Consider the following 26,651-nt stretch of genomic DNA (forward strand, 5'->3'; position numbering starts at 1 on the left):
TCCAGCAATATTCACAACCTCAACAGGCCCTGTATAGTGTGCAGCAACAGGTTTGTTCCTTTTTTCTTACTTAAAAATATACATACTTGACTTTTTAAAGATAGCTTTGTACTTTGAAAATTGATATATTAGCATTTTGATTTCCACCTGTTACCTTAGAAATCACTTTACCTTTCTAGGCTCACCTGTAAAATGAGAGAGCTGAGCTAGATGTCTTCTGTGACCTTTTCCATGGGCCTAAGTGCTTTGAACTCTTTTTGGGGGTGATTAGAGGGTGGCGTATGAACAAACATTAAAAAGGTGATGTTATAGGGAAATTTTATTATTTTAATCAACTGAAGTTATGGACCAGACTAATTCTCAAACTAAGGTAAGATTGGAAATACCCATGGATAAATTTCATTGCTGTTAGAAAAAGAAAACAAAATTTGATGCCCTTCCAGTTAAATTCAGGGGTGCAAACCGTTTCTACAAGGAGACTGTTCTTACCTTGCCTTGGGTTCAGTCCCTGTTTGTAGTGGGTGAGTGCCAACCTCCGTCCTGGCACTATATGCCTTGTTCATGTCCTGTCGACTCTAAGCTGTTGTCCTGTACATGGCTGCATGGTTTTCCATCATTCTGGCATAGTCTATTCTTTAGTATTCTCAGTGTACAGATAAAGTAACCATTCAGAGCTATATGGGGCTAAATTTTCACAAACAGTGGAATGGGTAAGGTTTGCAAAATATTTGACACGCTTCTCACTGGCGACCCATTGGTGCTTCAAGTATTAGCATACCCATTTATACATGAGAGAGCAGGCTCAGGGAGGTTAAGTGGTCACTTGGCCAAGGTCAGAGGTGAAACTTGAACTCAAGTGCTGCTGCCACCAAGTGACAACAGCAAAATGGAGCCCATAGGAATATAAAAATATGAGAGGTGTGTGTGAGTGTGTAATAGTTTATAATAAATAACTTGGATTGTTTGTGACTAGAGTGGAATTGGAAATTTAGTCATGGATAAAAACTTTTTGCCATTTTAAAAGCATACATATGTGTATATCACTAACATTTGATGTATTTATTTGCCACATATACATATATATTATAGCTATATAATTCACTTGCTTTTTTCCCCTATTTTTAGTTGCAGCAACCTCAGCAGACCTTGTTAACACAGGTTAGTTTGGCTTCATTCCTCCTTTATTCAGAGGTCAAAATGATGAATAGATGAGCCTTTCTTTTCATTCCATACTTACACAAATAGATAATGGATGATGTCCATTATATAAGAAAAAAAAGTCATCTAATTACTTAAGGTTTTCTGGTCATAAAAATCTTTTTAGTCTAATTCTAACAATAAAAAAAGAGGACTTGGATCGATTTCACTTGCACGGGGATCCTGAAATTAGTTGTCTTTAAAGCCTATCTGTATTATATTTTTGTTTTCAGTGGATTTTTTTTGGACAAGTAGTTGAGATGTGTAATAGATTGCATTCATAGTTTATACGTCAATTGTATTTTAAAGGGATGCAAGTTGAAAACTTGATAATATCAAACATAGAGCTAACATGTAGTAGAGAAGCTTCATGTTTTTTCATGTGCTCAAGCTGCTTGGAATTGAGATGATTCCAGATTAAAGGGCAAAAATCAGATAACATATTACTTTGACAAGTGAATTTTGATACCCCCATTTTCAACAGAGTCATACACTTTATTTCCCAGTGCGTGATAGTCCCAATGGAAGGGATCCTTCACATATGACTCCTCTGCCCCACTGCAGCCTCCAGCTTAAATCTCTGCACTTTACCTTCTTTTGCAGGTCATGGGGAATATTTTAGGGCTTTCAGACTTCATCTGGTGGAGATTACAAATCTAGCATCATGGTACCTGACTAGAAATTGTCCTCTCATCCAAAGAGATGCATTCACTGGGGCTTGTCTCCCCAGACCTCTACTCCACAAAGCCACAGTTGCCCTTCTTTGGGAGCCTCATTGCATTTCTTAATGTCTTCCCTGCTCTTCATGCTGAGGGTGGCTCTCCATTCCCAACCCAAACACTCCTTCCAAGCTGGTCTAGCTCCTCTGGTTATTTCCCATTTCACTTAATGTTTTGGAAGAATTGGTTCAGACCTCCCCCAGTCTGCCCCCTGTGCTGGGGGCTCTTTCAGCTTTTGTGACTCCTGAAACAGGAGTGATCTGGGGCACGCTGACCCGCAATCCTTCCAGTCCAGTTAAGGGGAAGGGGATTGAGGAGAGGGACGTTGGGGGTGGAAAGTACTTTTCAAAACTTATTTTTTGTTTCTTTCTAAATAGTCCTTACAATTTTTCTCTGTCTCACACTTGAATAAGCCTATGACCTTGTTTGTATGTACTCCATCTTGAAGTATAAGATGAAGCACGCTGCAGCTCCCCTGTGCCCTTGGTGCCCACATCCTCTCCAAGAGGCCAAACGAAGCGTGTCCTAAATCATTTCTTTTGGGGGTCTCTCTGTTTCTAGCCAGCTGTTGCCTTGCCCACAAGCCTGAGTCTGTCCACTCCTCAGCCAGCAGCACAAATCACTGTCTCGTACCCGACGCCACGGTCAAGTCAGCAGCAAACCCAGCCTCAGAAGCAGCGGGTGTTCACTGGCGTTGTGACAAAACTGCACGACACGTTTGGATTTGTGGACGAGGATGTCTTTTTTCAGCTCAGGTAAGCTGTGTGTTTAGGCAGGATTTAGGAGTGCCTTAAAGGACCAAGCGAACTCCATTGATCAGGGCTTTTTTTTTTATATTAGTAAGGCAGAGAAAATAAAGATAGTAGGAAAAAAAATTTTTAAGGTATAGTAAAATTATAATTTTTGTGTGTCAGTTGACGTGCCTGGTCCTTTTGGTGTTAACTGTGTAAGTGAAGCATCCTTCTTTTTTAGTATTTCTTATCTGCAATAATTTACTGATAAGTTATTTTTATTTCTATATTAACTATATTTATATAGTTCTATAAGATCTTTATATATGTTATCTCACTTGATTTTCACAACAACCCTGTGAGGTAGGTTCTGTTATCTCCATCTTCCAAATGAGGAAACTGAGGCAGAGATCAGTTAAGTTGTTCAGGGTCACACAGCTAGTAAATGTTGATCTCAGCAGTAGAACTCAGATCTTTCTGACACCAAGTCTGTCAGTCAATCAGTTAACTTATTAAGTACCTACTATGTACTAGGTACTGTGCTAAATGAAGATATAAGAAAAGCAAAACAATCCCTGCTCTCAGGGTGCTTACAGTCTAAGGGAGGAGACTACGTGGAAATAGTCATGCATACAATATAGACAGGAAAAATTAGAGAGAATCAGCAGAGGAAAAACACTAGCATTAAAGGCGACCAAGCTAGGCTTCTTGTAGAAGGGGGGAATTTTTATCTGGGACTTGAGGGGAGGTAGGAGATGGAGATGAAAAAGGAGGGCTATCCAGGCATTAGAGAAGCCAGTAAAAATGCCGGACCTGAAACACGGAGCACTACAGAAAGAATGGCAGGCAGGTCAGTGCTACTGCATCACAGGGTGCATGTGGGTGAGTCAGGTGTGTGATGTCTAGAAAGGTAGGAAGGAGCCAGGCCAGGAAGGACTTTTTATGCCAAGCAGGATTTTGTATTTTATCCTGGAGGCAATAGGGCATCACTGGAGTATGAGTAGGGAAATCACTTTGGTGGCTGAAAGGAGGAAGGACTGGTATGTGGAGAGTGAGGCAGGCAGACCCACTAGCAGCTATTGCAGTCATCCAGGTGTGAGGTGATGAGGGCCTGCACCTGGGTGGGGGTGTGTTTGAGAGGTGAGGCACAGTGAAATCAGCTTTGGCACCAGGATGACTCCTGGGTTGTGGGACTGGCGGGGGGACCAGGAGGATGGTGGCACCTGTAATAGGAAAACCAGTGTTTCTGACATGTTGAGTTTGAGATGTCTGGAGGCACCTGGAGAGGGGACACTGCTAGTCACTTTCCTTGTGCCACCTGTTGAGTTGGATTTTTGCCCATAAAACCTAGGAATGGTAGAAGAGTTCATTTCATTCAGCAAACGTTGAGTAAGCACCTACATTGTAACATGCCTTATGTTTAGCACTAGGGCTATGAGGGCAAAAACAGAAAAATCCCTGACCTCCAGGAATTTACTTTCTGCTGGGGGAATGAATACAAAATATGTACAAAATAGTTTTGGAAAGTACAATAAGACTAGCAGACATCATCTAGAGATTAGAGGAGAGAGAGCACTCCAGGCATAGGGCGCAGCTTGTGCAAAGGTATGGAGGCAGAAGATGGCTTTTCAGGATGGAACAGAGTGTAGAACGTTAGACTGGAGCCAGACGTTTTGAAAATGAAACGTGTCTAAGTAAATGTTCAACAAGCTTGTTAAACCATTACTAGTAAGTTACCAGTATTATACTTTTCAATAGTTAATTGGTATTTTTAATCATATTAATGGACTGACATGCCATGAGATTAGGGAGTAAAAATATCAAATCTTTGGTTTTGGATGAGAGGAAATCAGAATAATTAAGATGAAAATGCAGTAGAATATCAAATAAGGTCATAACACAGTGACGGATTTGTGACCTCAAAACAGCTACAGATTGGTCCTTCAGACTCATTTTGTGAGTTTGGTGGTACTAATAATGTTTTTGCTTTTATAGTTGATGATGGCATGTAATCAGTGTTTTAATGTGAGAAGCAGGGGAGAGAGCTCCGTTTTTGTGTCCTTTTGTTGGTTTTCAATCTCACCACAACTCTGCAGTGCCCTCTCCAGCTGCCAGTCCTTTCTCATCTCTTTTAAGAGCAAAGACACAAATATTGGGGGGATGAACTGGAAAAGAGGATGCCCTCAAAGACTGTGCTGAGGATTATTGTAGGAGTCAAAAATCAGAGGTGTTTGTTTGCCCATGACCACCTTCTACCTTAGACATAAGACTTTGGCATTCTTTAATTGTCAGTGTGGTGTCTTAGAGGGGTAGAGCCTCCGCTGCTCATTAAGACTCGGGGGCAGAGCACATGCCCCTCAGCATTGACAGGGGGAGCTTCCTCATCAGGAGTGCCCCATGCTTGTGACTTCACCAGTCTAGTAGGAAATAAAAGCAATGGCCTGCCTCCAGCGTTTGGCCCTGCTTTTAGGGAATGGCTTTCTAATTGGAGGTCTCAACCTGCTTTCTGTTTGCAGCGCTGTCAAAGGGAAAACACCCCAAGTAGGCGACAGAGTCTTGGTGGAAGCCACCTACAACCCCAGCATGCCTTTTAAATGGAATGCACAAAGAATTCAGACCTTGCCAAATCAGGTATGTGCATGTGGACTGCAACAGGACAGTCAGGATGCTGTAATGGAAATCTTCCAGCTCCTAAGGGCTGCTGCTGCTTCTTCTTTTTTTTTGCTAGAATCAGTCTCAGACCCAGCCTTTACTGAAGACACCTCCAGCTGTACTCCAGCCCCTTGCCCAGCAGACTGCATTTGGTGTTCAGGCTCAGCCTCAACCACAGTCCCTGCTGCAGGCACAGATTTCAGCTGCATCAATTACTCCTCTGCTTCAGACTCAGCCACAGCCTTTATTACAGCAGCCACAGCAGAAAGGTATCATGTTAAAGAGATCTGTGTCTTCTCTGGGGATGGTTCAGACTGGTACATCTTTTAAAGATCTAACACAAGAAATGTGCAGCTAATTGCGAAAAGAGAGGGAACTTTTATATTCGGTTTGAACAAAGAGAGTTGAGCATAGAGGAAATATAAAGACACAGTCTTTTTTCCTTCATTTTTTCCCTGTCTTCTGTAAATCCCAGCCAGGCTTCAAAACTCACTGTTTCTTCATCAGAAATGATTTGGTAGTGCAGACTGTGGATTATTTTGATTTGCCTTTCCTAATGGACTCCTGAAATGACATTTCCTTATTTAAATGTTTGCCTGCTGATTTAATGCTGATTTAAATGAGATTGTATCCAACTGTGCTTTATGAGTATGATTTAAGGTATGTAGTTGTGCTTACTATTTACCTTAGAGAGAAAAGCCACTGCTTTTTCTGTGATTTAACATTTAAATAGACAAAGACAGAATGTTTAAGCAGTAAGATCTAAGTGTGCCTTATGAAGCTACAGCACCACTTTTTATCATTCCCGCTTCTAAATTAGTTCTAGTCTGGTCATTGCGCTTTGAGTTGTATTTAATTAATTGCCTTTTACATTGCAATGTGATAATTATTACTTAAATTTCCCAAAGGTTAGACAAGTTTTTCCCTTGTTAAAATTTTTCTATTTGAGGTATTCCAAAATTTCATTTTTTTAAAGATGGTTGTTCGAAACTTGCAACATTTTCCCATAGAAACAGTATTTTATGGTGATGGTACCCACTTGGTTTCTAGATGTACATATAACCCATCATATAGCTGAATTATAGTACTTTTTTTTAATGTTTTAATGGGGAAATGGGTCCCAAAGTTCAGTTAGGACCTGAGTCCTAATCTCTAGAAGACAGTCGGCTTTCCCCTGGGCAAGAAGGGAGTGTGTTCCTGTTGCACTGAGGGGGAAGTGGTTGCTTCAGGTGGGAGGTAGAGGTACTCTGGAAGGGGAAGCTAAGATGTCTCTTTCACCCAGATAGTTGAGTCCTTGGACCACTCATATTTGAGGGTAAATTTGGGCTTCCTTGTGCTTATATTTTAAGGTAGCTCTGATGATGAAGAAATTAACATTCCATAATAAAATTGAAGCCGCCCACTCCCTGTAGCTTGTTCATTTTAATGTTCTTTTGAGATTGATATTGGCTGACTTTTTCAGAACTTTTTTATAAGTTTTGTTTCACTACAACCTACATATTAGAGAGGTGTAATTCAAGTTATTAGTGCATACATCAATCTGTAGTTTATTATCCTCATCATAGAATAGTCTCAAAAAGGCACAGACTTGATCAATACTGGCAAGTTTACCATGTATCTTGAACCACCAGCAAAGATAGGATTGAATGCCTTTTGCCGAATCCAAACTGAGATTCCTGCTTTTCCATGTTCTTCATCACTTTATATCTTGAAGTTGCAAAATTCTGATGCTCTTGATTCCTCCTCCTCACAGTTTCACTCCGATTAAGAACTACAGATTGTAAACCAACTTGTAATTAGGGTTTTCAAATGTTAGATACATTCATCTCTTCTTTTAGTAATTTGAATGAGGTTTTTTGTTCGTTCGGTTGTTTTCAGCCCTGAACAGATAGTACAAACATTCTAAGGCTTGTAAATTTTGCCTGGTACTGTTTGGCCTGTGCTAGTAATTGGAAAAGAGAAGAAAAATTTGAAATCTCTCTGGCCTTTGAAGAGGGATTATCTTTGGTTTTGTGATTTCATTTAGTTAAGTTGTAAGAGTTGTATTCCCTATATCCAGGGTTCACGTTTTTAATGTCTGCATTGTAACCAAAGCATTTCTTGTTTGAATAGTGTATGGCTTTTGCTTGAAATAGTTTTTCACCCCCAATTTATTTATTTATTCATTTATTTATTTATTTATTTTTAGTTTTCAACATTCACGTCCATAACATTTTGAATTCCAGATTTTCTCCCTGTCTCTCACCTCCATCCCGGTGCATTCTGATTGCCCCTCCCCCAGTCTGCCCTCCTTTCTATCATTCCCTCTCCCCCCCTTCTCTTTTCCCTTTCCCCTTCTGTTTTCCTGTAGGGTAAGATAGATTTCTATACCCCATTGCCTGTGTATCTTATTGAAATAGGTTTTTAATAGCTATTTCCAAGATAACCTGTTCTTTACCAGTCTATGAAGAATGTCATCAAGAAAGTATTTAGTGTTTGATAACACCAAATTATTATACTGATGATGCCTTTCTTTTTACCCATTTAACAATTCATAATTATTCTGTATATATGTAGGCAACCATAGATAAAATTGAGCTAGGTGATGGTTTTGTAATTTGTAAAAATATATCCTAAAGTGTGTCTGTATCTCTTTAAGCTGGTTTGTTACAGCCCCCTGTCCGTATAGTTTCACAGCCACAACCAGCACGAAGGTTAGATCCGCCGTCCAGATTTTCAGGGAGAAATGACAGAGGGGACCCAGTTCCTAACAGAAAAGATGACAGAAGGTACGGTGTTTCAGGAACTGTGGCAGGGACTCTTGGTTGTTGCTTTTTTTGACCTGTTACAATGTTTTTCTTTAAAGATTTGTTCTCTTATGCTAGCAACAAAAGTAATTTTTATTGTACTTTCCTTTAAGTCGTGAAAGGGAGCGAGAAAGACGTAGATCTCGGGAAAGATCACCTCAGAGGAAACGTTCCAGGGAGAGATCTCCCCGAAGAGAGAGGGAGCGGTCACCCCGAAGACCCCGGCGTGTTGTTCCTCGTTACACGGTGCAGTTTTCAAAGTTTTCACTAGATTGGTAGGTTCTTATTGCTCCTGGTTGTAATTTGCCAGAATTTTGCATGCTAAGGATTGTTTTTAAATTTAATTTGGTTGTCTAGCATACAGTGTTCTTGTAATTTATTGAAGGGCTAATGATATGATGTAACCCTGTTACTTCTATGCCTGCTACCCTCTAAAGACCAACCACTGAATAATGTACTATGGATTCAGAAAATGGTGATGTTGATTTTCCTGAGTGTGTAAAAGTCTGTTCCTTAAAGTTAGACCCTGTGTTGTTTTTACCTGGTGATGAAGGGCAGGGCAGGGCTCAGCACAGCCTGGGCCTGGTGAGCAGGAGCCTCACAGCAGAGGAAAGAGGCTCTGTGGGTTAAAAGCTTACTAGGAAACCCCCGTGCTTGACTTCATCAGAACCATTGTTGCAGCAAGAAGACACCATGCTTGCAGTAAAAGCCCCGTGAGGGCAGATAATCCTCCAGGGCTTTAGGGGAGGCCCAGTGACCCTGATGCAGCCTGAATGTGCTCAGCACACTCGTATGAGGAAGTATGGAGCATATTTTAAACATGTTTTCATCACATGATTAAATTAAAAGTTCTGAAGCTTAAGTAGAAGGTAAAAACTTAAGTCACCTTGGAAATTCATTTATGGATCACATCATTCTTAGTGGTTCCAGGTAGTAAAGCTCTACTGGAATCAGCCTGATATTAAAAGAACAGCACTTAAAAATCAAAACCTTGAGTGTAGGAGCATTTTCCTTCTGATTCTTCTAGCATATTCAGTTGCCTCATTCCACCTTATTCTCAGGGGAATTTAGGCATTGAGAAAAATGTTTCTTAAAAATTAACCCACTCAAATCATTTTGTTGTCAGTTTATTTGCCTTGCACTCATTCTTAATTTATCATTTGCTCTCTTGATGTCTTTTTGCTTACAACCACATTTTACATATAGGCAACATATCAAAACGCTTAACTGTTGAGAAGTCCTCCATCTGCAGAAACATTAGGAAGGTTGCTCCCCTTTAGGCATAAAATGGGCAGTAGGGATGAGGTAGAAGCAAGAAGACGAAACCCGTGAGCTTTGTACTTGTATCGCTCTGCCCTTGGAGAATGATAGCATTTCCGAAGCATTGTCTTGAATGTGAATTCTCGGAATATAATGCACAAAGTTTTAAATGTACACAAGAAAACATTCCAAACCTAAGTATATGTGTGTGTATATGTGTACTCACCTGTGTGTGTGTGTGTGTGTGCGCGCGCGTGCACACACAGTTTTCCAATCCCTTGCCTCTGTTAGTACTAAACACTTATACATTAGGTTGGATCAGAGTTTACAGTGAAGTTTACATGCTTTTAGGGAGAGAGGAGCTACCTTTATACATGTCATATTACTTTATACAGGGTGATATATTACTCACAGAGAAGGCAGAATTCTTGAGAATATTTTGTGAGTAGAGAGACTTGGTTTTTTTTCTTCATCGCAGAATTTAAAATGAGAAAGACTTTGGAGACCACCAGGTTCAGCTTGTGCCTGAACATACATCCTGTCTCTTGTCACCCCGCGCAGATGATTCTCAGAAATACCCAGTCTTGGTCTCTTGCCTGAGCTCAGTCCTGCATCACCCACTGCCTTTTTGGTCATTTCAGACTGGTTATTGACACATCCAGAGCATCTCATTCCCCCACCCCCTTCTCAGACTTGCTGCCACAGTCCTCCTCTGCTCACTCACATTCACTGCACATCTCCAGCTGCTGCTGAATTTAGTTTCTACCTTCTCCACCCACCTAGCCACCTCATTCGGGTCTCCCTGCCTCAGATCTCCTCCCACTCTCACCCATTTGCTTTAAGCATGTGACCATATCACTCCCCTCAAAATTTATATGGCTCCCTCTTAACTTCGCGGATCAGATATCAACTTTGTTTGGCATTTTAAAAAACTCATTTCCAGCCTCACTTCTTTCTGCCTCTCCAGTCTTCTGCTTCAGCCCCTCATGCTCTCTATGGCACTCCAACACTGTCCCCCATGCTGAGAACATGCTCCCTTCTCCTCTCTGCCTCCTGATTTTCCTGGCTTCCTTCAAGACACAGCTCAGTCTTACTTTTGGCAAGAGGCATGTCCTAGGCCCCTTAGCTGCCAGTGTCTTCCTTCTGAGCCATCCGTCCCCTTGCCTTGTCTGTCTGTCTCCCCATCTCCCTCTTTCTATACATACACACACACACACACACACACACACACACACACACACATTAAAAAAAAAACATAAAAAACACAAACGTGTCTAGATACAATTACTTCTTTGTTGTCTCCACCATTAGAATGTGAACTCCTTGAGGGCTGGGGTGGGGTTTTTGTCTTTTCTTTAGCATTCACTGTAGTGCCTGCCACATAATAAGCTCTTAGTAAATGTTTGTTGATTGACTGGTTGTCTAGCTTTTGCCACTAACTTCTAACTTGACCTTTCTCCTTTAAGAAATATTAAAATGAAATGGAGTTACTATTTTTCTCAATTTTTTTTTCTGGAATTCCTGTTATTATGTAATAGTTCACCTTACACCCCCACCCCCAACAGAAGGAACAGCCCCAGAGAGTCCCAAATATTCACAGTAGAGCTTTTCGTGGGGGCAGCTAGGTGGCGCAGTGGATAGAGAGAGCCTGACCCTATAGTCAAGAGGAACTGAGTTCATATCTGGTCTCAGACCAAACACTTGATGCTTACTAGTCATGTGACCCTGGGCAAGTCACTTAACCCCAATTGCCTAAAAAAAAAAACTTTTCGTGGTAACAAAAAGTAAAATAAAGTGGGTATGCATCACTTAAGAAATGGCCAAATAACTTGTGGCATATAAATGTCAATCAACCAACATTTGCTTAGTGTGTTTTGTAAGAAACAAAATATATGGGGGCATTCAAAGAAGTATGAAAAGACTTGAGGAGCTGATGTAAACTAAGCAGAATCAGGAGAACTGTACGTCCAGCGAGTGTGAGATAAATGAGACCCATACAGAAGAGCAACAGAACTCTGACAAGAACCCACCTTCCTACCCTGCTACCTCCGTACCCCTCCACCCCACCCCCTTCCATTGAAAGAGACAGGAAAACAAACTGTGATGACAAAAACGTTTCCTACTCTGCCCCCTGAGTGCATCCATCCCATCTCTGTGAAGAGATGGGCAGCCTGAGCCCTCTGCAGTAGTGTTTTGTCATTGATCTGTGAACTCTGGTTAATTTCCGTGATGAACAGAGGTTGAAATGGACCTTTCTCTTCTCAGAAGCAGGTGGGGACTCTGAGCACAGCACAAGTGGCTGTTAGTTTTGCTAAACTGATGTTTGGGTTCTGATGGTGACAGGACAGGACAGGCAGTGATTGCTGTGAAAATAAAAGGCATTGATAGGCCTTAAGTTGTTGGCCCTATTCCTGAATATCTGTTTCTTCACATTTATTACTCTTGCCATTAGTTCTAAATTTTTTTCTTCACCACAAAATGTATTTCTTCTTTTATACTTGTCTTTGCCATTTTGTGATCCTCATTTCTCCTGAAAAGTACCTACCTTCTTTATTTTCTATTGCTTTCTAAAAGACAAGTTTGGTCAAAAGTATATCCCAGTAGAGTTCTTTACTTTCTTGAGTCCATGGTGTTGATATGGGCACTTATAAAGTCTCTGCTGGTAGAGGGGGCAGGCAATACTTTCTCATCCTTTGAAGTTTTTGCAAATGTAGCCTACTTTGAAGATAAATTTGGTAAATTAATAATCCTTGTAACTGTTTATACCTCTTGTACTTAGTATCATAATATATTCACTAATCATTGATTTCAAGTTGATTAGAGGAGCTAAGGTGTGGATATTTGGCTTTGGAATGGATTGTTGTACTTAATTATTTGGATGTGAATGTGTCTAATTTTTAAAGAATTCACTGCAGACTAAAGGCTGAATTTGGTTATGTAATAATCTGATTGAGGAGCTCAGGAATTGAGCACTTTTCTTATTCGCCTTACTCATCTCCTTTCGAAGATTGCAGTACGGAAAATAACTTGTTTCTCAGACCAGCTCCGAGCCTCCCCTTAAGAACTATAGAGGAGAGACCTTGATTAATGGCTTTGGTTTCCAAAGAAACTTCCCCCATATACTGTAGGCTTCCCTGCAAAGAAGGCAGTGGAGGGATCGCTGAGATAGCAGTAAGTGTAATTTGTCAAAATGGGTGAATTTTTTTAACAGCAACTTATTTCTCAATAGATCCAATTTCTCCCCTTCCTAAAAAGTGCTTTCCTCCCCCACTCCTTTTAGAAGGCATAACTATTGCTAAATTTAAAAGCATGATTTCCGTCTGTTTCTGTGTAGGTAACCATATAGAGTTAACTGTCCAGTATTGTATGACTGTGCATTGTGTCCACACTAAGCTTGCTACTGTATTCATCATTTGTTTCTGTTTTGCAGCCCTAGTTGTGACATGATGGAACTGAGACGTCGCTATCAGAACCTGTACATCCCTAGTGACTTTTTTGATGCTCAGTTTATGTGGGTCGATGCTTTTCCTTTGTCAAGACCATTCCAACTGGGAAACTACTGTAATTTCTATGTCATGCACAGAGAGGTAGATCCTTTGGAGAAAAATGTGGCTATTCTTGACCCGCCTGATGCCGATCACTTGTATAGTGCCAAGGTTTGTATTCCATCGGGGTCTTGGACAGTTATTTGGATCAGAAAGGAAGAAAAATGATGTTTTTTAAGTAGCCTCTCTGCCCTTCATCCTTCTGCTCTCAAATTGGGGAGGCGATTGCTTATCCCTTACATAGTTTGGAGGAATCTGAAGATGAAAGAAATGGTATCAGTTAATGACATCATGACACGCCTAGAAGAAAGAAAGGAGCTTCTGGGTCTCTGCTTTCAGGGGCCCAGAAATGAAACTTGAGGGCACCTACCACGTGGCCAGTAGTCTTCCGGGGGGAACACTTGGGACACTGCTTACTGCTTTTGGCTTTGTAATATTTGCAAAACACTGTTAGTAGCATCCCTCAAAAAAAGATGAAATCAATACAAATGTAAGGTATTTATGATTCACTGCCACTGCTGTAGCATCATGCTCTGGGGGTACCTTTGTATCTAAAAGTTGAGGGTGTATGTAGTTTTGCCGCTTTCATTTTCTTCCTTACCACTTTAGACTATTTTGACAGGATTGAATTATTTGACTATGTAATAGGTAATGCTGATGGCTAGCCCTAGCATGGAAGACTTATATCACAAATCATGCGCTCTTGCTGAAGATCCACAAGAACTTCGAGATGGATTCCAACATCCTGCTAGACTTGTTAAGGTAAACTGGCTCTCCGTTGACGGGTTTTGTTTTTGTTTGATTACGCTTTCCCATATGTAAGAGAGAAAGCAGGTTTTAATTTTGGGTGATTCCAGAGGCTATGTAGTGTACTTGGTGTCATGTTGTTTGTAGAACGGGAAGCTGTTGGTGCAGAGAATTGTGTGCTGAACGTAACCCCATGTTAACAGTGGTAATGAAGTGGAGTGTATTTTCACATCCTTAAAGTTCAATCTTGAGTTTGTAATTGAGAATAAATCTGGATATGAGGACATGTTTTGCAAGGATGAGTTGTGATGAGTAAAATCCTATTCCATTGCTGAAATACAGTGTGGAACATGATGAACTGAACTCGTCCTTGGTCAGTAGGCCCACTTGGGCTAGTGAAGTGAATTTTGTGAAGGGGGTTGTGTGCACGGTTCCTTTTCAGGCACTTGCATCATCTGACATTTGGAGCACAAACAATGTAACAAAACATTTAATCCATTCTTTGTCTTTGACTTAGTTTTTAGTGGGCATGAAAGGCAAAGATGAGGCCATGGCTATTGGAGGCCACTGGTCTCCTTCACTGGATGGACCAGACCCAGAGAAAGATCCCTCTGTGTTGATAAAGACTGCTATTCGTTGTTGTAAGGCTCTGACAGGCATTGATTTAAGTGTGTGCACTCAATGGTAAGTACCAATCTTCTCCATATGACTGGCATGAATAGAAATGTGCTCATAGCTTACGTAGATGTGTCTGTCAACCAGCCTTTTTTCCCCATCTCATTCAGCGAGCTTTGGTGATGCAGGTAAACTCCTCAAGGGGAAGTCCCATTTGTAGCAAAAACTTGTTTGGTGCCAAAAGTGTTCAGAGCTGACTTCAGGACTAATCGTGATGAATTGCAAGCAGAGCTGTGTTTTGTTATGCTGTACTTCTGCAGGGAATGTATGTTGGAAATGTTTTTCATTCCATGCATAGCTGGAGAAGACCGACAAGAGAGAACTTCTTTCATTACACTTCTTTTGTCATGAAGTAAATGCTGTAGTTGCTGACTCACTGCCCAGCCATATTTTCTCTTGAGGCTCATTTGTCTTGTGCGTCTTGTACTATTGTTCAGACCCGATTTGAAAAAGCTCTCACTTTCCACACGCACTCGATTTGCACGCCTTCCCCGAGGGCGCCTGGGAGTGTGGGGTGACTCATTGAGCGCGCAGGCCCCGGCCGCGCCACTTCCCGTGAGCACGCTCCGCTCCGTTGAAGGGAGCCACGCTGGACAAGCGCACCAAAGAGCAACTATGGCTTGTGTAATTTTTTTTTCTTTAGACCAGCCTGAGGTTCTGGCAGCAAAAGTTCTTTACTTGATGTGCTACAAGTGAACTAGGGTCTTTAAAGTGTGTTTTAGAATTTTTTTTCCAACATGCTTCTTCCCTTGCAACAGGTACCGTTTTGCAGAGATTCGCTACCATCGCCCTGAGGAGACCCACAAGGGGCGTACGGTTCCAGCTCATGTGGAGACAGTGGTTTTATTTTTCCCGGATGTTTGGCATTGCCTTCCCACCCGCTCAGAGTGGGAAACCCTCTCCCGAGGATACAAGCAGCAGCTGGCCGAGAAGCTACAGGGTGAACGCAAGGAGGCTGATGGAGAACAGGCACTGAACGCTAATCCCTTTTTCTATTTCCGCTTCTCACAGGCACAGGAACACAGGCACAAATGCACATCACATACTACACGATAAACACACACGGAGGAACATAACTGGTAACAGCGACTGGCAATCCAGCTTTCAGCAGAGTAGTTGAGCGTTCCGTTGCTTGAAAACCAAAAAAAACAAAACCAAAACCAATTCGTCAATCATGCTAACTTAATGAGCGCTGAGACCGCAGAGGAAAGTGCACTGTGCTTCAATGGCACAGAGCTTTGTTTTCATCATAGGTCTAGTTGCTGGAATCTGGGACCAGTTGTTGAGCGAGATTCAGTATTAAGCCATTTTAAACATTTTGCCATTTTCTAAAATTATGAAAAATTTTCTTTTTCACGGTCATCAGTTCTAATCATGGATATTTGAAATTGGACAACCACAAGTCTGAGAGCTTTGAGATTTCAGGCTCTGTGGCAACGTCTTTGGTACACTTTAAAGGTCTGACTAAATCGAGATTAACTCTGGGTGGCTTGAAAATCGGGGCAGGATCACACACTGTGTGGTTAGTGGAGACCATCAGTGTCTGTGCATCCCTGATATCCTTTGTGTTGTGATTCATCACCCTTTTGTGTTTCACAGATCTGGCTTTGATTGGTTGATGAGTGTCTTTGTGATCAGTTAAAGTGGTAGAATGTATGTACGTGGACTTGCCTAAACAGTAACTTTAGGAGAAGACAATCTGAAACACTTGTGACCTTGCACAGATCAGCAACAGAATTTTAAGAATAAATTAATATCCTTTTAAGGCTTCAAAATAATAATTATGCTCTAACTTTGTATGTCAGGATGAAGAAGAGAAGGATGATGGTGAGGCGAAAGAAATCTCCACACCCACCCACTGGTCTAAACTTGATCCCAAGACAATGAAGGTAACTTTCCAAAGGTGGTACTTGGATCTTGGCCCCCGAGGGCTTCAGGGGACTTTGGGGGACTTCACTGATAGGATGATTTCTGGAGGGAAGGTCACTTAGGAAGAAAGCCGTGATGGAGGTTTACTGAAAAATGCAATTTAGTAGCCATTTAATAGTGTATTATGTGCAGCGCATTCTGTTAGGTATTTGGAGAGATACAAAGATAAGTAAGAATGGGATTACCCAAAGATCTTGGGATCTAAGAGAGGGAAGACGGGCATGCAAATAACCACAGTGCCAAAATAAAAACTTAAGGAAAGAGACACACTACTCTGAGATGTAAAGTCGAACACACATTAAGCAAAAGTTGATCATGTGGGCGTCACCTTATTGGTTCTTACATTTTATATATGAAACATAATTATGGCCAAGTTACAGTTAGACATTTGTTTATCTTTCTAAATCTCCCTGCCCATTTCAAAAAATATATTATTCCTGGACGTGGGCTTAAGCTGCCACTGATAAGCTTATATTCTGGGAATGTAACTTCTCTTCAAAAGGCATCTCCTTTTCCCAAAGAGATAAATAGCTTCAAAGTAGTCACAAGTTTCCAAAGAAACTAAAAGTAAAAGCCCAGGGATCAGGAAACCTCAAAGGGAGGGAAGTCTGGGTTGTCTTGTAGACCAAAGAGGAGACCAGGGCAGGAGTTTGCATCTCTTACTCCCCATGTGGCTGTTTTCATCACACCTCCTGCTTTGGCCCGCTTCAGACTTGTTATACTGGGATCTGTTAAGAGCTGTGGAAACAAGCTGCCCTGAAGGGCCAAGTGGAAGATGACCACTAACTCTAGCTTGGATGAGGGCAAGACTGAATTAGCCACATTAGAGGCAGTTTTGACAGTTTGTGGTGGAGACGTTTGTGAAGATCCTTAATACTGGCACGTAATGTAGTGAAAACAAATGTTCCTCATGTGATCTCTGTGATTTTTTTTTTTAGGATTTAAATAGAATTTGAAATTATCTTCATAGAAACAGATTTTGTTTTAGAGCTTGAAGGGACCCTAGATCATGTAATCCAATGCACTCATTCTACTTAATGGTGAAATTGAGGTCCATAAAGATGGGCTTTTATGCAGAAGAATAGAAGAGATAAGGTTATGGCTTCAGTCATTCTGGTTTATTTGAGAGAATCTTTGGTCTTAGGGAAAACACAAACCAGCTCTTAAATACCATCAAGTAAATTGCCCTAGAAGTTTCTTTCTGTTGGATCCTAAACATTATACATTTTTTCTGCATTCTTTCCAGGCACATAATATAGTGTCCTTTGCACAGGTCATTGAAACAGGAACAAATAGGAACAGAGAAACATCAAAATGAGAATGAAATAATACAGAAAGGAACAAATCTTGAAAGTCTTAGTTAGCTGGCATGATATTGCTAATCCTAAAGGTTTGGCTCTTTCTCACCAACATTGCACCAGTTAGTGGTCATAGAAATGAACTGATGCTACCAACTTCTGCAAATTAAAAAAATCCAAGGTGTTCCAAAAGTCTTAACTCTGTTTTAAGTTTCTGGTAGCTTCAGACTACATCAAGACTTTTGGGACACCCTTTGTAATTTGAAATTAACATTAAAACCATCATTTGCCTGTGACAAAGGTGTGCTGATTAGTTAGATTACTGGTTAATTGAAAGTTAAGCAAAATGCTTTTTTTGATTTAATCTTGTTTCTGAAATTTTCCTTGTGTCATGGCCCACTTGGCTGTTTTATTCAGTGGGGTGTATCTGCTTTATTAGATACACTATCTAGTAAATATATGTGTATCTAATAAAGCATCTTTCATCAGGCCAATATTTGTAAAGAGTTCACCGTTTGTGCTAGCTGCTGGGGTGAGATAGAAAGGTAAAAAAATTTTTAGTCCTTTTCCTCAAGGAATTTATGATTGCTAAGGGATGATAAAGACACATACACAGGTAAACATAATACAAATTAGAACATGGTCATGCTTAAGAGGGATCCAGAGTGAGACAAAATTGGGTGAGGGAGCTGATTTCCAGTTGAAGAGATTAGGATGAGCTTCCCTAAGAGCTGGATCCGGAAGTATGGAGGAGGGTGTGGGTGGAGACCATGAATGAGCAAAAGACGAAAAGTACACTGTGTGTGGGGTATGTTTGAAGGGCAAAGGTCCAGTTTGATTATAATTTAGATGATAAGAGTAGAGAAACTGACATTATAGAGGGCCATAAATTTCAATTTTTACTCAGTATCATAGGCTGCAGGGAAACATTAGAGATCTTTGATGAAGATTGGCATGATCATAAGAGAAAAAACAGAATTAGAATAAACATATTAAGAATATTAACAGTGGTGTGCAAGGTGGATTGGAACAGTGAATGAATGAATGAATAAGTGTTAATAAGTGCTTTCTAAGTGCTGGGAGTACAAATAACAAAAGCAAAGACAGTCCCTTACCATAAGGAGCTTATGTTCAAAGAGGGAGAGACCCCACATTGAGAAGTGGTGGCCAGGGATGAGTATTTTGGCTCGGAAAGGTAGAGCATAGTGAATAGAAGAAGAGATCCAGAGTTGATGACAGGTGCTTTGATTATGGGACAGTTAAGGTTTGGAGGAAGTGAAGCATGACTGGAGCTAGACCTAAATGGAGGCAATTGCTCATCAGAGGCCCCATGGCAGGACTTCTAGAGATGAAAATATTACCTTCCTGTAAGCTACAGTTGAGATGGTGAGTGTAGTGATGGAAAGACCTTTTAGGAAACTCTTCTCATAATCCAGGGGAGAGGGAATAAAGATGGTGGCGGTGAAAGTGGGAAGTGGGGAAAGGGGGATGAGAGTCATTGAAGATACTGAGTACATTGTGTGGAACCAGGCTGAGGTCATCAAAGATGGCTCACAAGAGCATTGATTTGGGGAGATTGGTGCTGCCATTGAGAGTTAGAAAGAAGAACAAGTTTAGGGGGAAATTATCATAATTAAAGGACTTCAAGAGCTACAAAAGATCTTAGAAGTGAAGTAAAGTCACACAGGAAAGAGCCATGCCATGAATGTGAGTCTCTTCCCATTTTGTTACACATCCCATTAGTAATTTTACAGCTACAGCTTCTTGAGTCATCATCTTCACCATCAGGTCTTTTAGTTCGCAGAAAGGACTAAATATGATTGTCTTTAAAAAAAAAAAAAGCCACTCAATTCTCCATTGGATCTGTGATCTCATTCACCTGGAAGCTCTCTACAATTATGTAGAGCCTATACAACTCTTGTCTGTATCCATAAATTTGCCACCTGGGGTCCATTCAGCCTGCTGGAGGCCTCACTTTCTTCTGACATCACAAGGGTATCAGTGGAGCTTCTGGGTGTTCGCCTGTCATTCCTCTCCATGGAACCAGCCCAGCTTCCCTTCCTGTCATACATTTCTTTGATCCCATCTTTTACATCTTCTTTGAAGTTCCCTATTGTCCATAAGTATGACCAGGTGAAACAAATGGACAGTGACTGGGTCCTCTAAATTGAGCAGGAGGAGGAAAACAGGCTGAATTACCTTGAGGAAATTACAGAGCTCCCCTTTAAGGACTCCATTCTTCCTATGGAAACCACAGTTCATCTTAAGGCTCACACTGTACTGGAAGCAAGATATGGATTACACCAGTCTCTGAAGAATTAAAAAATAGCACATATAGGTCCCTGGAGAGATGCCTTGTGTGTGTGTGTGAGCAGGCTTCAACGTGTAACCGAACGATGAACTTCGAAGAACAGGAATTTAATCTCATACCGTGTGATTTATTTCTTATAAAAAGGAAGCACAGCATTTGTAGTGGATAGAGAACTGGTCTTGAAGCCAGGACAATCTGACCCATCCTGGCTGTGTGTCCCTGAGCAAGTCTTAAGCCTTCAGAGACCGTGCTGACATACAGTGGGAAGAGGGAGTTTCCTCACCAGCAAAATCACAGGTCTCCCACCATTTCAAAAGTGAGAATATTAGATTAAAAAAAAAATCAATTGAGGATTCCAGATAATTGAGTTCCAGTTAATCAGAGTTTGATTTTAAGTAAGTTAGACTATGATTTTTATTCACTCGTTTCACTATTAAGTTGCTTGGTTTTTTGTTCTGTTTTTGTTTTTGTTTTTACTAAACTCTAGACCTTTCTTGAGTTGGTTCCGTATTTTGATTTCATGCTTTTAGATTGTGTTAATTTATATGCTTAATATATGCTCATTTAGGTAAATGACCTTCGTAAAGAATTAGAAAGCCGAGCTCTTAGTTCTAAAGGATTAAAATCCCAGTTGATAGCCCGCCTGACAAAACAGCTTAAAGTAGAAGAACAGAAAGAGGAACAGAAGGAATTGGAGAAATCTGAAAAAGAAGAGGAAGAAGAGGAAGACAGGAAATCTGAGGACGATAAAGAGGTATGGCCATGGTGCAGAGTGTGGGGGTCTAGGGTGTTTGTGTCAGTCCATTCGCTGGGCACTCCAAGAGGATTGTACATTCCTGCACTTAATTCTAATCCTTACTATTTCTTGGTGCCAGGAGTAAAGAAGTGTCAGTGCTCTCAGTAGGGCATCTCTTGGTAGCCAAGTCTTTTTGTGATGAGCCTTCCCACATATCTTGAGGCTGGGCCTGGAGTAATCACTGAGTCTGTGCTGGAATAGGAACCAACAGGACTTGGGCTGTGCTGGCAGAACCTTGGGCTCCCAGGCCAAGATTTGTCAGGAGAGGATTTGTAGAACCCTATCCCACCCCCTCTCGGAGATTGGGTCCTTTTCCAGTCTTCATTGCCTTTGCTTGGGCCTTCAGGTGAGATCCATGAACTTACAGTGTAGTGTGGTCAGGCCTCTGGGCCTTAGTGATTCTAACTTCAGAAGCATCACTTTTTCAGTAAACGTGAAAAGGCCACTGAACTCTCTTTTGAAAGGATAACTATACAAATATAGGCTTTTGGGGAAATAATTTTTGATTGGTTTCTATTATCTTGAATTTGTGATTTAGGTCATACCCCACTCCTCCACAAGTTCCAGTAACTCCCTGTTGCCTCTAGGAAGCAGCCCCAGTTCCCCTGTTTAGTTCTGAAGCCTTTCCTTCACCATCTCACTGCAGCCTACATTTCCAGACAGTCCTCATTACTCTCCCTCACACACTCTGTGGTTCAGCTTAACCATCGGACATGTTGTGTCTCCCATAGAGAGCTCCATCTGCCATCTTCCTGCTTTGGCACAGGCCGTCTGCTGGGCTCTCCAGCTCTCTGCCCATTAGAACCCTTTGCCCTCTACAAAGTTCAGCTCATCCTCCTCCTGTAAGAGCTTTCCCCCCAGCTGCTGGTTTCTTGTCTCCTCTCTTCCTCCTTGAAAATGACTTTGAATCTCTTTTGATTCTTCTTCTTTGTACGGGTTATTTCCCAATACAGAATGTAAGCTCCTTGAGGGTAAGGACTGTTTAGTTTTGACTTTGTATCCCTAGCACTGTGCCGAGCGCCTGCCACTTAACTACTGATTGATTGATATGTGTGCTTTGCTATGATGCACATGGTTTACAATAGGTTTTCCTATGTCTTTGGAAAGTGAGATGAATACCAAAACACCAGCAAAAAGTGAAACTGAAATAGGTGGGGAAATCTAGATGCTGGCTGATTTACTTGGATGTAGAGAAATGTAGGAGAGCTATGATGATTGGTGTTCTTTGTTAGCCTCTCTGGGAGGTGTTGGTTTGGTCACACAAAGAACAGTAAGAAATTGACGTTTTGTCTTTTGGGGTCATTTGGCACATGAGCTTTTCTTCTTCCTAAAGACTGGCTTTTGGGGTAATGCTCATTTGATACCTGATTGCATGTTTGGCTTTTAAAAGTAAAATGGGTTTATAAACACAATTTGAAATTTGAAACATGTAGGAAGAAGAAAGGAAACGCCAGGAAGAAATGGAGCGTCAGCGCCGCGAAAGGCGGTACATTTTACCTGATGAGCCAGCCATCATTGTACACCCTAACTGGGCTGCAAAGAGCGGCAAGTTTGACTGTAGCATCATGTCTTTGAGTGTACTTTTGGACTACAGATTAGAGGACAACAAAGAACATTCATTTGAGGTAATTTTACTTTGATTTTGTCCCTTTTTAAACTGGCAGATGTTATTTAGTAGTTTGAGGGAGGAAAGTCATTGTTATTGCACTACACAGAGAACTTTTCATACCAATGGGTTGACTTTATTGGCCTTTTTCTGTCTGGCATTTCCTTGTACTTTACTGCCTTATTTGTCATTCTAAAACAACTTAGCAACATCCAGTTTTTGTTTTTCACTAATGAAGTACCAGAGCTGAAGAATTATACATATGTGATTTAGCTTATAAAACTTTTTAATATTGGGCGTCTTGCATTTAACCATATGTTAAAAGGTTTATACGCCCTTTTTCTAAAATAAAATTGAAATTTTTCATGCCTAAATTAGAATGGTATTCCTTAGTTAAAATGGAACAGCATTTTCAGACTTCTTGGCATAAGTATAGTATGCTATAAGTTAGTGGCATCCACCTCAGATAGAAGTAGATGCCTGCAGGCCTCATATTGACTTTAGAAAACCAGAGAATAACATCATGTATATTGTATTTTTATTTACTTTGTTAAGCATTTCCCAATGACATTTTAATCTGGTTTGGTTGTGCCACTAGCTACAAGTTTGACATCTCTGCTCTCTGCGCTCAGACACTATGTGATTTTACATTTTGGATCCATAGAATAGCAACACGGCCAGAATTCTGTGATGATCTCTGTTGTTTGGGCATAATTGGCTCCAAACAGAAGGGTTTGTTGTGCAAGGTCTCTTTCATAATCCATGCTTGTGTTGGACCCGTGATAAAAATCTTGATCTACCAGACACAATGGAGGAAATGAGGGGAAAGCTTAGAAAATAAATTTGTTTTCCAAATGGATAGATTTCTTCAAGGAGAAGAAAGGATCAAAATGAGAGAATATTCTGCTCTAGGGTGTTCGATTACTCTCTTAGTAGCATTTGGTATCACACGTGTCTGAGATCCCTTTTGCTAGAAGCTGTTTCCAGATCAAAGACAAATACATCGATCATGGCAAAGTGAGAAACATTTGTGTGGCCCCAGGCAAGTCATTTGACTTCTGGATTTCATGCCATTACTGGGATTAGTCAGACAAATCACTCCAATTAAGAATGGTCATGTTGCCTCAAAAATTAGCTATGAATATCATAGTCTTGGTCACTGTAATGTTAAACATGCTGCATCGTCTTTCTTGTTGAGTGCTTCATCACTGAAGAGGAACCACATTAATCCTGTTCTCAGATATATTTACTACATGCCTGTTATTCTTAGCCATTCTCTTTTGTAGTTAATGCTGCTTTCTGTTCACATGAATAAGGCATGTGTAGCTTGGTCTGTGTCTTCTTTGTGAACTTAGAATACATGTCCTCTTTTTAGATTTTAACTAATGCATCGGGTTTTCATTTTTATTTTATTAAATTCCCTGTTATATGAGGATAGACATTCTAGCTAATCAAATATTGATTGAGTTCCATGTTTGTAGCTAGATTACCAGTTTTCAAATAATTAAAAAGCCTTTGAATAATATTTGAATTCTTCAAAAGAATTATGTAATAAAATATGCTTAATTTAAAATTGCATTAAACATAATCTAATCTTTGATTCAAAACACATCAAGATTTTGCAAGGCCATAAGGTCATTATGAACATCAGCTGTCGTAATGTAGGTGCTGGAAAGGACTTGATTATGAAGACTTATTTTCAGTAGATTTTTGGAAGAGGCAGTTATTACTGTGCTGGAAGCTAAGGCTGCTCTTTTTCTGTTTAGCTGAATATTCTTGTTTTAATGTCCAAAGGAGAAGACATTTTAAAACATTTTTTGTTTATCTTTTATATCTTTGTGTAGGTTTCATTATTTGCCGAACTCTTCAATGAAATGCTTCAAAGAGACTTTGGTGTCCGGATATATAAATCCCTAATATCCCTTCCAGAAAAAGAGGATAAGAAAGAAAAGGATAAGAAAAGCAAAAAGGAAGAGAGAAAAGAGAAAAAAGAAGACAGAGATGATGAAATTGATGACCCAAAACCAAAAAGGAGAAAATCGGGAGATGATAAAGATAGAAAAGATGACCGAGAAGACAGAAAGGTCTGCCGTTTATTTCCAGAATTAGCAAAACGTGTTCAGATATTCCCATTTTGCACTTCCTCCTGTCCAATCTGTCTTTTTCGGGATTCTGAAAGCTTTAGTTTTGCTTTCTTCTTCTATTTTTAATAATGTAGAAAAGTTCATAATGTCTTATTAAGAATGTGTTTGTTTACTACTGTTCCTTCACTTAACAATCTTGTTATATTTATTATATTTATTTAATATATTTATTCTTATGTGCCCTCAAAAATTTGTTAGGAAAGGAACACTTTTTTTTTTCTTTTTGGTGAGGCAGTCAGGGTTAAGTGACTTGCCCAGGGTCACACAGCTAGTAAGTCTCATGTGTCTGAGACTGGATTTGAACTCAGGTCCTCCTGACTCCAAGGCCAGAGCTCTATCTACTGTGCCACCTAGCTGCCCTGAAAAGAACACTTTTTTAAAAATTTTTTATTAATTTATTTTGATTTATCGATAATCACTTCCATATGCTTTTGAGTTTAAAATTTTTCTCCCCCTTCCTTCCCACCACCCTCCCCAATCTGATATAGGCTATACATTTATATTCCTGTTAAACATATTTTCACATTAGTGGTGTTGTAAGTAAAAATTAAAACCAATAGGAGGAACCATCAGAAAGAAGAAACTAACTCAACAGAAGAGAAAAAAAATAGCAATTCAACTTTCATAGTTCTTTCTTTGGATGTGGATAGCATTTTCCATCACTAGGCCTCTGGAGATGTCTTAGATCCTTGTATTGCTGGGAAGGGTTAAGTTTATCAATATTAGTCATCGCACAACGTGGCTGTTATTGTGTACAATGTTCTCTTGGTTCTGCTCATTTCACTCAGCATCAGACCATACAAGTCTTTCCAGGTTTTTCTGAAGTCAGCCTGTTCATCATTTCTTGTAGCACAATAGTATTCCATTACATTCATATACCACAACGTGCTCAGCCATTCCCCAGTTGATGGGCATCCCCTCAATTTCCAGTTCTTTGCCACCGCAGAAAGAACTGCTATGAACATTTTTGTACATGTGGGTCCTTTTGCCGTTTGTATGATCTCTTTGGGATACAGCCGTAGAAGCGCTATTGCTGGGTCAAAGGATACGCATGTTTTGATAGCCCTTTGGGCGTAGTTCCAAATTGGTTGAATCATTTCACAACTCCACCAACAATGCATTAGTGTTCCAGTTTTCCCACATCTTCTCCAACATTTATCATTTTCCTGTTTTGTCATGTTGGCCAATCTGATAGGTGTGATGTGGTACCTCAGAGTTGTTTTGATTTGCGAACAGAACACTTTTACCAAGTAAAATAATAACTTGTTTAGGATTTAGAGAGATGCATCTTGTTTAATTTTGAAGCATTTTAATTACAGAAAGAAGATAAAAGGAAAGATGATAAAGATGATGATGAAACCGAAGAAGATAATAACCAAGAAGAATATGACCCACTGGAAGCTGAAGATGCTGAAGATGAGGAGGATGGTGTGTTCACTTCTTTCTCCATTTCTCTTTCAGTATTTGAAAGCATATTTTCTGCATGTTTTTAAGTGGCTGTACTCAAATTCTGTATTTTAGATTTCATAATGTATGGCAAGGATTATTTATGTTTTCTGACATTTTTGTTGTCACATTTTACAGATAATTAATTTGTTCCTTATCCATAACGAAAAGACTCTACCTTGAAAAATTGCCTAGATTATGGGAGCTTATCACCAAAACCCTTGCTTCATAGGAAAGAGCTTTCATAAATTGGTTTCTGTATTCTTCAGATTGTTTACTTATGGCTGTTTTTTTCTCTTCAGACTTTTTAGTTCCTTAGTTGTACTTTTCTTCCTGGAAAGATTAAAAGCACAAATGATATTTTGAATAAATGCCTGTTTGTAAGGATACCTTTACATAAAATAAACTCTGCTGCTCCTCCTGACTATAACAGCTAGAGCCAGTGAAGCTAAACTTCAGAGCAGTTCAGTAGACTCATGCAGCATCATGCAAGTATGGAATCATGGAGCCAGCCTCAGAACACAGGTCTTCATACTCGCTAAAATTATTGGGTTCAAAAGACTTAGAGCTGCAAGGAGCCTTTGGGGTCATCTCATTGAGCCCCTATGTTACAGGATACTGAGAACCAGAGATATGGTTTATCCTCCGTCCTCTGGCACCAGATCCTAGGTCTTTCCACTGGGGATTTTTATCTCAATTTTTGGAGTAGATAGACCACATCTGGGCTTACAACATTATCATTCCTTTTATTATAGGCATTTGTCCCTAATTTGTAGTGAACTTGCTATGATAAATTTCTTGCTTTTTAA

The 26,651-nt window shown here is 40.2% G+C and overlaps 1 protein-coding gene and 1 non-coding gene across 2 annotated transcripts in view; both read left to right on the plus strand.

Annotated features, from left to right (window-relative positions):
• The window catches only part of CCAR1 (cell division cycle and apoptosis regulator 1), a 52,524-nt gene that overhangs the window by 18,902 nt on the left and 6,971 nt on the right, over positions 1 to 26,651 (plus strand). Inside the window, exons 4-19 of the mRNA XM_020975151.2 lie at positions 6 to 50; positions 1,126 to 1,158; positions 2,478 to 2,671; positions 5,164 to 5,278; positions 5,376 to 5,568; positions 7,938 to 8,067; positions 8,199 to 8,360; positions 12,776 to 13,001; positions 13,539 to 13,652; positions 14,155 to 14,321; positions 15,071 to 15,281; positions 16,118 to 16,201; positions 20,419 to 20,604; positions 22,080 to 22,271; positions 24,097 to 24,336; positions 25,716 to 25,824. Of these exons, the coding sequence (XP_020830810.1) occupies positions 6 to 50; positions 1,126 to 1,158; positions 2,478 to 2,671; positions 5,164 to 5,278; positions 5,376 to 5,568; positions 7,938 to 8,067; positions 8,199 to 8,360; positions 12,776 to 13,001; positions 13,539 to 13,652; positions 14,155 to 14,321; positions 15,071 to 15,281; positions 16,118 to 16,201; positions 20,419 to 20,604; positions 22,080 to 22,271; positions 24,097 to 24,336; positions 25,716 to 25,824 (2,401 nt within the window). The remainder of the gene's footprint in view (positions 1 to 5; positions 51 to 1,125; positions 1,159 to 2,477; positions 2,672 to 5,163; positions 5,279 to 5,375; positions 5,569 to 7,937; positions 8,068 to 8,198; positions 8,361 to 12,775; positions 13,002 to 13,538; positions 13,653 to 14,154; positions 14,322 to 15,070; positions 15,282 to 16,117; positions 16,202 to 20,418; positions 20,605 to 22,079; positions 22,272 to 24,096; positions 24,337 to 25,715; positions 25,825 to 26,651) is intronic.
• Positions 13,938 to 14,003, plus strand: LOC144456437 (small nucleolar RNA SNORD98). Its single transcript, XR_013485530.1, has one exon. It is a non-coding gene; the product is annotated as a small nucleolar RNA SNORD98 (small nucleolar RNA).

The sequence above is a fragment of the Phascolarctos cinereus genome, unplaced genomic scaffold, assembly GCF_003287225.1.
Source record: "Phascolarctos cinereus isolate Bilbo 61053 unplaced genomic scaffold, phaCin_HiC Scaffold_3;HRSCAF=262, whole genome shotgun sequence".
Classification (NCBI taxonomy): Eukaryota; Metazoa; Chordata; class Mammalia; order Diprotodontia; family Phascolarctidae; genus Phascolarctos; species Phascolarctos cinereus.